At 39.2% G+C, this 11186-nt stretch overlaps 1 protein-coding gene across 3 annotated transcripts in view; it reads right to left on the bottom strand.

The window, feature by feature from the left end:
• Nucleotides 1-2188: 2188 nt before the first annotated feature.
• The window catches only part of IL13RA2 (interleukin 13 receptor subunit alpha 2), a 46793-nt gene continuing 37795 nt past the window's right edge, over nt 2189-11186 (bottom strand). For all 3 annotated transcript variants that reach the window (XM_044234825.1, XM_044234824.1, XM_044234826.1), the window contains exons 10-11: nt 3056-3171; nt 2189-2296 (exon numbers count right to left, since the gene is read on the bottom strand). In XM_044234825.1, coding sequence (XP_044090760.1) covers nt 2246-2296; nt 3056-3171 — 167 coding nt within the window. In that variant the 3' untranslated portion in view covers nt 2189-2245. The remainder of the gene's footprint in view (nt 2297-3055; nt 3172-11186) is intronic.

Below are 11186 nucleotides of genomic sequence, written 5' to 3'. Positions count from 1 at the left end.
AGGAATTTCAAGACGGTGACAGCAGATCATTAAATCATGTCTGAAGCTCTTCCAAGGCCCCAAGCATAGGTACCTGTGTAATTACATAGGACATATAGTCATGAAGTCATCCTCACTCATTTTTGCCCTAGAGTAGGATCCTGGAGAACTCCTGCTATTTAAAGCTTATTAAAGGTGTTTGTTTCTGGGGGCACCGGGGTGGTTCAATGGGTTAAGCCTCTGCCTTTGGCTCAGCATCCTGGGATTGAGCTCAGCGTCCTGGGATTGAGCCCTGCATCAAGCTCTTTGCTCAGTGGGGAGCCTGCTTCCCCCTCTCTCTCTCTGCCTGCCTCTCTGCCTACTTGTGATCTCTCTCTGTCAAATAAGTAAATAAAATCTTTTTTAAAAAAAGAAAAAGGTGTTTCTGGGAGGTCCTAGGGGAGAGGCTTCTAAGTGAGGGGATAGGGCAGCCCTAGGTGACAGAAGTCAGATGGGAGAGAGGGGTGATGTGACTTAGGGGACTATCTATATATGAAACATTTGGGAAATCTTTGGTATCTTAAAACTCTATCATGATGCAAAAAAAAAAAAAAAAAAAAGGACTTGAAAAAATTCAATTTCAGAAAATTTGGAGTCACTTTATTGAAAGGTTAGTAAACCTGTAGAGTTAGTAGGCCAGGAGTTCCAGGGATCCTTCTGCAAAGACCTTTTGTCTTTTTGTCCAGATTTGTTGTCATATCCAGGCTATTAGGAAATTTTGGTAGGGACTTGTAGATTTATGGCAGGAATTCCAGCAATCTTTTGATTAGTAGAACTAGTTATGCAGCTCTCAAGAGAGGAATTGAAATACTTGTTCCCCGAGACCCACTCATGTGGCTGACTTCCATTTCTGTCTAGGCTTAACATTTTCCCCTCCACATTCCTCCTTCTTCCCCATCACCTCTCAACTCTTCAAAAACATCTTTAGCAAGACCTGGTTTGAGAGTAATTCGCTAATCATATATATTGCTATGGGACTTTTAATGTTTAACAAGGATAGGCCTTAGGAAGGTGGTAGTGCATCTGTCATTGATTACAAGTGACAGTAGAGGGTGGTATTCTGGTTTATACCTCGGTTTTATCTCTTCTTCCCCTTTTAGAGATAAATGGTCACTACCAATAATAGTCAAAGCTGTGGTTATCCTGCTGATGGGTTTATCTCTCCATTATGCTGTTTTAATCAATTTCATTCTAAAATGCTCTTATATATCAGTGCTTTTCAAATTGAATGTGCAAATGAATCACCTGGGGATGTTCTTAAAATACAGATTGCTAATTAAGAAGGTTTGGGTTAAGGTCTGAGATTCTGCACTTCTAATAAGCTCCCAAGAAATCCCTACTCTATTGGTCTGTGGACCACAAGGAAAAAACACTCTGAATTATATTAAACAGAAATTTGTCCAAACTAAAACTTGGCTCTTGACTGTAATCTATATATAGGTCATTATTCCCTAAGTTTTAAAGCAACTCTCTACACTTTGGTTGCCATGTTCTCTCCCAGAAGTTACTTGTCAATTAGTCTGAAAGTTATATTTACTTTTAAAAGGCTTCTTAGTAATTTCAAGGCTTCTGCATTTTGGTTCCTGAACTTTAAAAAAAAAAAAATCACACCATCAGAAAGTAGGAGATGCGGCCTGCCAACTAGTACAGGAAACTCCCAAGCTTTTACTACATATTTGTGACATCTGGATTTTTCAAATATGATCTCTCTACTCATTTCATTATTTTCAGCCTTCCTATGCATTCATTTCTTCCACCTTTTTCCACAAAATATAAAGCACATATTTAGACTATCAATGTACTGAAAACTTATTTCTTATTAATCCTCTCCACAGGTTAATTTTAAAGCCAAACGACTTTACTTATGGTGACTACATTCATCCCAAGTATTATTTTTTTTTAAATGAGAATCTCATTTTCCAGAATTCAACAATATTTCTGGCTTAGTGCAAATTATAAAATCACACTGTTTTATTAATACATCAGTGAATAGAATCTGACCCAACCCTTGACTTCTCTATGTGTAGTACTCTGACTATGCATTAATGAGGAGAAAACTTATTAATAGAATCCAGAAAATGTACTACTAGTTGAAGGTTTGAGTATTCTAAAGTCTACTTAAATACAACAATGCTTTTAAAACAAGATTTATTCAATATTTGGTGAAAAGCTTCAGTTTAATAAGACTCATATTTAACATTTGGTCATAAGACTGAAAGTTAATGAGTCAAAAAAATGTCTCCTGATGAGAAAAGACTTCTTTTTTTGCATAAAAGATCTGAAATTAAAAAAAGAGCTCCATTATTAACAAATAATCAATAATAACACAAACTATTTCAACTCAGATTAGTAACTCAGAGAAATAGATTTTTAAAAAGTGTTCAGCAGAGAAATATAGTGAAACATTTCATGCACATTCAAATTTCCCTTTATCTTTAAAAGACTTGGCATTAAGATATTTTTCTACAAATCACAGTTTCTCCTTAAAGCCCACCAATCTTTACTGATCTTCATTTTCTGAAATTGTGTAACATTTGTACAGCTTAAATAGGAACCATCTAAAAACAGCTCACAGTACAGATTATTACTTTTTATGGATTCTATCTCCCCAACTAGAGTATATAAACTCTTGGAGGGCAGACACTATCTTTTTCAATTTTGGGGATATTTGCCTATGACAAACTAGTAATATATTTCAGGCTATATTCAGTTTAAGTCACTCTTTCCTTCCTCCCAATCCTGCTTTTCTCCTGTAACTCTTTCCTTATATTGTTCCCTAGAGGTGGATAGTGTTTCATATTCCAAAACCTTATTCCTATATTTCAACAAAAGTAAATCCACCTCCAAATTTAGCTTTATAGGATTAATTTTTTAAATTATTGAATTTTCTGAAGACATCATCATAATCCATACAACATCAGTTGTATATCCACAGTTTATAGGAAAAATTATAAAAACATAGGTCTATCAATTCTAAACACAGAACATTTATTTGTTAGCTACTATCTCAGACTAAACATTATGTTATACAACTTACCGTTTTCAGTAAAGCCCTTTGATTATACAAAAGCAGACAAGTTATTACCAAAACAAACAGTGAGATAAAAGCAAATGGTATCAAGAAAAATACTACGGTTTCCTTCCATTTGTCACCTAGGATTAAAAAGTTAAAAAAAAAAAAAAAGGAAAGGTTAGATGTTTACAATTTTTTTTTTTTAAGATTTTATTTATTATTTATTTGACAAACAGAGATCACAAGTAGACAGAGAGGCAGGCAGAGAGAGAGGAGGAAGCAGGCTCCCTTCTGAGCAGAGAGCCTGATGTGGGGCTCCATCCCAGGACCCTGGGATCATGACCTGAGCTGAAGGCAGAGGCTTAAGCCTCTGAGCCACTCAGGCGCCCTGTTTACAATTTTTTTTATAACTTTCATCTTTTTTTTTTTTTAAGATTTTATTTAATTATTTGACAGAGATCACAAGTAGGCAGAGAGGTAGGCAGAGAGAAAGAGGAGGAAGCAGGCTCCCCGCGGAGCAGAGAGCCCGATGCGGGGCTTGATCCCAGGACCCTGGGATCATGACGTGAGCCGAAGGCAGAGGCTTTAACCCACTGAGCCACCCAGGCACCCTACAATTATTTTTGAAGCTAAATTAGTTCGTAAATAAGCCAGTAACTGGTGAAGAACTGAGTTAAACTTGGAAGCCTCTGCCATATTTGCTAGTGCATAGGTACCACAGTTTTGTTTGAGTATAGCATACCTTCCATTTGTGCAATTTGTATATAGAACAATTACTTGACTAAACGTCACATCTCTTCATTGCATTTGGAAAAACAACTCCCCAAAGCTCAATTCTTGTTTTCCGATATGATTTCATTTAAAATTTTACGTGAAATTTCATACCAAAATGATGAAATATTAGCTAAGTGATTAGAAAAACAGGTCTTGTGTATCTCTTAACTCTTACTAAGTCAAAGTTTTATATTATATCACCTAATGCTATAGTGAGCAAAATCTGGTAACAGGGAGCAGAATACATAACCAGAAAATACACCACCTTGGTAAGGGGATTATTTTGAGCCGAAGGCAATCAATACTCAGCAGACGCCGGGTGCCTGGGTGGCTCAATTCTTCAGCTTCTGCCTTTGCAAAGCTCAGGTCATGATCCCAACATCCTAGGACTGAGCCCTGAATCAGGCTCCCTGCTCAGAGGGAAGCCTGCTTCTCCCTGTCTCACTCCCTCCCCCTGCTTGTGTTCCCTCTCTATATACATAAATAAAATCTTAAAAAAAAAAAAAAAAAAAAAAGACTCAGCAGACTCAAGAAAAATGTTTACCTCTTCCTTAACCACATAAAAGAATTTTTATTCTTTTATTTATTTATTTATTTTATTTATTTATTCTCAGCCTGGTCTGAGAGCAAGCTATTACCAGAAACAACTTTCATTTGAATGACCTATCTGTATGGCAGGGGAAACATGTAATTACAGTAGCATCCCACCACCATCAACATCCTTAACCATGGGGGCACCTGGGTGGCTAAGTGAGTTAAAGCCTCTGCCTTCGGCTCGGGTCATGATCTCAAGGTCCTGGGATCGAGCCCCGCATCAGGGTCTCTGCTCAGTGGGGAGCCTGCTTGCCTCCTCTCTCTGCCTGCCTCTCTGCCTACTTGTGATTTCTCTCTGTCAAATAAGTAAATAAATTCTTTAAATAAATAAATAAATAAACAAAAACAAACAAACAAAAAAAACCCATCTTTTTCCATGGTTTTGCTTTCTATGGTTTCAGTTACGAGTGGTCAACGGCAGTCCAGAAGCAGATGATCCTCCTTCTTATGTATAATCAGATCAACAGCAGCCTAATGCTATGTCATAATGCCTACAGCATTGCCTCACTTCATCTCATCACTTAGACGTTTTATCATCTCACATCATCACAAGAAGGGAAGATTGAGTATAAGGTATTTTTAACGACCACATTCAGGGGCACCTGGGTGTCTCAGTGGGTTAAAGCCTCTGCCTTCGGCTCAGGTCATGGTCCCAGGGTCCTGGGATCCAGCCTCACATTGGGCTCTCTGCTCAGCAGGGAGCCTGCTTCCCCCCACCCCCCTCCGCCTGCCTCTCTGCCTATTTGTGATCTCTGTCTGTCAAATAAATAAATAAAATCTTAAAAAAAAAAAAAGACCACATTCACATAGCTTTTATCACAGTATATTGTTATAACTGTTCTATTTTATTAGCTATTGCTGTTAAATCTCTTTCTGTGCCTACTCCTAAATTAAACTTTACCATAGATTATATAGGAAAAAACAGTTTATAGAGGGTTCAGTACTCTCCATGGTTGGTATTAGTCATCCATTGGGGGTCTTGGAACATATCCCCTGTGGGGATATCCCCCTCTTCCTATTGTCCTGTGAATTACCCTTCTCCTACTTTGAAATCCCAGGTCCCAGTCCCATTCCTTAGCTCATGATGGCATATAAGCCTCAACTGCCCTAATTACCCTTGGGTCTCACATTTCCATGGGGCCCCTGTACTTATGAAATTAACTTTTTTTTATTGTTAATCTATCTTATATCAGTTTAATTATTAGAGAAGCCAAAGAACCTAGAAGACTAGAAGGAACATTTTTCCTCCACAACAGTTAGTGTGTTAGGCAGGATAAATTTTAACTGGCTGGCAAGAATTCTTACTATGTGAGTCTCCTAGATCTCTGCCTACAGAGTCTCATGAAAGCAAGAGTGGTGAGAGTCCTTTTCTTTTCTAAATGTAGATTAACAGGAGAAAATATTTATGGAACAAGTTCCTTGGGTGCAGTACGTCTGTTAAAGATTTGGTATTAGTACTTTTGTTTTCTATTAATCCTGAAGGCAGAGGCTTTAACCCACTGAGACACCCAGGCGCCCCTCTATTAATCCTTTGCCTCGGTTTCTTTTTGTCACTTTCTACAACTTGAGAGCTTGGCTTTATGACCAGTAAGAATATTCTGCCAAACAAAGGGTACATGTACCAGTGTGCATTTGGCAGAGAGCTGAATAGGCTGTGGATCTGAGCGGAGGGAGTTAGGCCTGGGTCCAATGTAAAAACAGAACTTGGGCTAAACTAGGCTAGAACTAGGCTAAACCTAGACCTAGGTTTCTTGGTCTGACTCTGCCAGCTGTCAGGGGAATTTTGTCCTAAGGGGTCTCAGTTCATAAGGGGCCTTTGTCATCTCAATTTTTGTTGTCTCGTTGTGATAATAAAGGTCTTTGTTCTCTTAGACTGAATCCTGTGAGGGCTGTATCTTGTGTACTCTCCTTTGCGATACCTTCTGTGTCCTTCTGTGTTGATTTGAGTCACTATTGAGATTAATAGATCTTACTTATCAATGGCCAGAAAATGGAACTTTTGAATTAGATTTCTAGATTGAAGCTTTTAGACAGCACTCATCCTATTGACAGCTGTGGAAAAACTAAATTTTTTTTCCACAGGCGCCTGGGTGGCTCAGTTGTTGAGTATCTGCCTTCGCCTCGGGTTGTGGTACCAGAGTCCTGGGATCAAGCCCTGCATCGGGCGCCTTGCTTGCTTCTCCCTCTCCCGCTCCCCCTGCTTGTGTTCTCTCCCACTCTCTCTGTCAAATAAATAAATAAAATCTTTTAAAAATAAAAATAATAAAAAATAAAAACGGAACACAAAGGAATATAATATGGCAAGCCTTAGGGGCTCCCTTAACAAAATGGAAGAGCAAAAATTAGAAAAAAATTAAAGTCTACATCCAATGTAAATTCTCCTTTTCAAAATCTGGCTCCATCTGCCTAGTTCAGCTTCCCCTTTCCTCTAACATTTACAGAGAATACTCTTGCCTGATCTCCAGGTCCAGGGTATATGGGTTACTTGTGTAAATACTGAAAGCTAGGAAGTGATTTTAGCAGAAGCACCCAATAAGGGTGGTGGAACTCATTTTGCTATCCTTTTTTTTTTTTTTTTTTTTAAAGATTTTATTTATTTATTTGACAGAGATCACAAGTAGGCAGAGAGGCAGGCAGAGAGAGGAGGAAGCAGGCTCTCTGCGGAGCAGACAGCCTGATGCGGGGCTCTATCCCAGGACACTGGGATCATGACCTGAGCCGATGGCAGAGGCTTTAACCCACTGAGCCACCCAGGCGCCCCTCATTTTGCTATCCTTTATAGTTCCTACTTCCCAGGGCTCTTTAATCAGGCTCTACCAGCTTCAGGTCTTCCCATATGAAGTCCTTTTCAGGTATATCCTGGACCCCCACTGTGAAGAATTCATGTCCCATGGACAGCAGCTATTCTTTTAAATTATAAAGCCCCTTTACTTTCGCTTTCAGATCATACAAATTTAGAGAGGAGTTGGAAAGATTAGTGGCCATTCAACACCCCCACTCACAGGGCGCCTGGGTGGCTCAGGGGGTTAAGCCGCTGCCTTTGGCTCAGGTCATGATCTCAGGGTCCTGGGATGGAGTCCCACATCGGGCTCTCTGCTCTGCAGGGAGCCTGCTTCCTCCTCTCCCTCTCTCTGCCTGCCTGTCTGCCTACTTGTGATCTCTGTCTGTCAAATAAATAAAATCTTTAAAAAAAAAAAAACAAAAAACACCCCCACTCACAAGGACCTTATTAGATGCTAACGGGTGTTCTTCCTACCGGTATATTACAGTTAAGAGACAAATCATATGGCTCCCTGAGAAAACTTTCCTCCGCCACCCCCCCCCCCAATATGACCAGAATTGCTCTTAGGCCCTCCTACAAGTGATCAGCTGACAGCCAATGTTCAGGGGCAGATAGAAGCAACAAGAGATGCTTCCCTCCAACTCTGGAACAAGGGTGAATTGGTCCAAGTTTAAATTGTACACTCAGAAAGAAGGCCTTTGCTTAAAAGTTTTGCTTAAAAGTTTTGCTTAGAAGTTTTATACAGACTTTACAAAGGCCCTATGCAAATTCTTCAACATCAACTCAAATGTCCTCATATTTATCCTTCCCTGAAGGAAGGTTCCCATATGGGCCCCTCCCAGAGTTGATGAGACCCTGAGGGATTTTCTCGTAAACTGCTATGTTATTCCCTTTAACAGCCAAGGGAAGCTAACACTAAAATTAATTAAAAACCTTGCCAAATTCTGGAGTCTACAAAGGGCATCTTGGGAAAACTGGTAGAAGCCAGCAAAGGGTGAGAATTCTCACCAGAGTCAGCTCTCACAAATCTCTGCATAGTGCTCAATCAAGAGAAGAAAATAAAATTTAATATTGTCCCTTCCTTTTCAAATCCAGACCCACTGGTTATTGATCCTGTCTCTCCCAGAGATAGCTATATGCCTTCTTGCTTGTCTCGTTTGTGTCCCACAAATCAGGCTTGGATTCCTGCTGCCTGCGACATGCAGGTTGATTCCTTCCTAGGGCTATCTTTAGGAATGACTCTGGATCTTCGGAAGGCAATATCCTTTACATCCTCCTTGGGGCCCCTCTTACACCAAGTGGGGGTTCTTAAGTACTGCCAGAAAAACTGTTTGTCCCAGCTGAAAACTCACAAGATAGTCTAAAGGATTCTTTAGCAGTTCTATGGTCACAAGTTGGTCAGACACTGAAAGCTGATACACAGAGCCTGAAAGAATTTTTTTTTTTTAGGCTTCCTTCCCTAAACCGAAATGAAATTATGCACCCAGAAAGAAAAACCTTCTGAAGCCTTTGTAAAAGGATTTACTAAAACATTCCAAAGATCCATGGTATAAAAAAGCAAATTGAAGGTAAGGTACTTTAATAGGAGGATCAACCTCTTATGTCATTTAGGCTGCAATCCAGTTCTTGGAGAAAATAAAAATAATTGTCCTTATCTTACAAATCTTTACAGAATGAGAAATGCAGCTGTAGAAGTGGTTTGAAGTTCACTTCTTCCTTTTTATCGCTCCCTAAACCTCCCCTGTTTATTTCTAAAGGCTTGTTAAGTATTGTAACAATTCTGGCCTTAGGAAACTCAAATCCTTGTTGGAGGAACACGCATTCTTTCCCTGTGTCTTTGGTAAGTGCTTTTATCTAGGTCATCTCTTTCAAGTACAAACTTCAGGGAGGTAATTCTTACCAGAAGAACTCAAAAAAAAAGGTCATTTGAAACTTAGATGAATGCTTCTCACAAATACTAATTTGTATTATTGTACCTGATTCAATGGCAGTATTTTTTAAATGGAAGCTATAAGTTTTCTGTCTGTATATTTCTAGTTATTTATTTTTGAACATTTTATTTGAAACAGAGAGAGCGAGCGTGCATACACAAACGCGCGTGCGCACACACAAACGTGCACACATGCAGGGGGGAAGGGCAGAGGGAAAGGGATAAGTAGACTCCCTGCTGAGCTTGGAGCCCTGCTGGGGCTTGAGCCTAGGGCCCTGAGGTCATGACCTGAGCAGAAGTCAGAAGCTTAACCAACTGAGACACCCAGGCACCCCTGTTTGTGTGTGTTTATATATACATGTATTGTAAGATATTTTTCTGCCTATGGATAGTACTGTCAAAATTAATTTGTAAAAAAATTCTATTTAACCGACTTAAAGAAAATTAAACATTTATATAAACAATTCTCAGAAATATAATAAGAAACTAACCCAAATGAGTTTCAGGTTTACATGATCTGGGTATTAAAACTACTTTAAGTTTGTTGGTTTAATTAAAACAGGTATGTCTTTCAAGTTACCAGGATTAAACATAATTCTTTTTTTCTACCAAGGCTTATTAAAGGTCAAAAGAGTTCATGTTATCTCTTACAAAATTTGTCAGCATGAAAAAATAGTTTGAGATGACGGTTGACTTTTTTTCATGTCTTATCAAGTTTTTGTGAGTAATATAAACATAATTGAGAATAATTAGATAGATGTTTATGAAATAAGAGTTTTTTAGGTGAATTTTTTTGTTTCCCCAACTCTTTTTGGTAACATAAAACCTTAAAAGTTTTGGTAAGTTAGGGGCACCTGGGTAGCTCAGTGGGTTAAAGCCTCTGCCTTTGGCTCAGGTCATGATCTTAGGGTCCTGGGATCAAGCCCTGGCATCGCATTGGGCTCTCTGCTCAGTAGGCAGCCTGCTTCATCCTTCCTCTCTCTCTGCCTACCTGTGATCTCTGTCTGTCAAATAAATAAACAAAGCCTTTAAAAAAAAAAGTTTTGGTAAGTTAAATGAAGGATAGCTCTAAATATCCATAATATACTAATAAACAAAGATCATTTTGGGGGCACCCGGGTGGCTCAGTCCTTAAGTGTCTGCTTTCAGCACAGGTCATGATCCAGAGTCCTGGGATCGAACCCCTCATCCGGCCCTGCATCAGCCCCACATATGGCTCCCCACTCAGTGGGGAGTCTACTTCTCCCTCTGCCCTTTCCCCAATTCACTCTCTCTCTCTCTCTCTCTCTCGCAAATAAATAAAATCTTTTTTTTGAAGAAAAAAGACATTTTTATTTTATTTATTTATTTAAAATTTTATTTATTCATTTGACAGACAGAGATCACAAGTAGGCAGAGAGGCAGGCAGAGAGAGAGGAAGGGAAGCAGGCTCCCTGCCAAGCAGAGAGCCTGATGTGGGGCTGGATCCCAGGAACCCGAGTTCATGACCTGAGCCGAAGGCAGAGGCTTTAACCCACTGAGCCACCAGGTGCCCCGAAAAAAAGACATTTTTAAATAAGATAAAATACTAAAACATTAATTGCTGAACATAGGTTTATCTATTTTTTCTTCCTATTGCTAAAGGAAAAAGATAATAGGCTCAAAATGGAGTCCCTTGTGCTAAGCTCCAGACCAGAAAACTAAGACTTAAAATCTAACTTAATTACAGTTTCAGCATTGTGCCAGGGACATGACCTTTATCAAGTGTCTGGAATTACCTGATCAGTACTAGTGAGATAATCTGCCTGGTGGACCTCTGACCCCTTTCATCCCATAAAGGAAAGTGACCTTTCCTAAAATAATCCATAATTTTCCCCCTTCTGCTTATAAAACCTTCCATTTCAGACAGCTCCTCAGAGCTCCTTCCTATTTGCAAAATGGGATGTTGCTCAATTTATAAATCTTACATAAAGCCAATCAGATCTTCAAATTTACACAGTTGAATTTTGTTTTTTAAACACTATTACAAAGAAACTACGATATTGGGGTCTGTTGGTAAGCATGTCTTGTGTTATACTGAAAGACTATATTGTGAA

The sequence above is a fragment of the Neovison vison genome, chromosome X (genome assembly GCF_020171115.1).
Source record: "Neovison vison isolate M4711 chromosome X, ASM_NN_V1, whole genome shotgun sequence".
Classification (NCBI taxonomy): domain Eukaryota; kingdom Metazoa; phylum Chordata; class Mammalia; order Carnivora; family Mustelidae; genus Neogale; species Neogale vison.
This window is presented reverse-complemented; position numbering and strand designations above follow the sequence as displayed.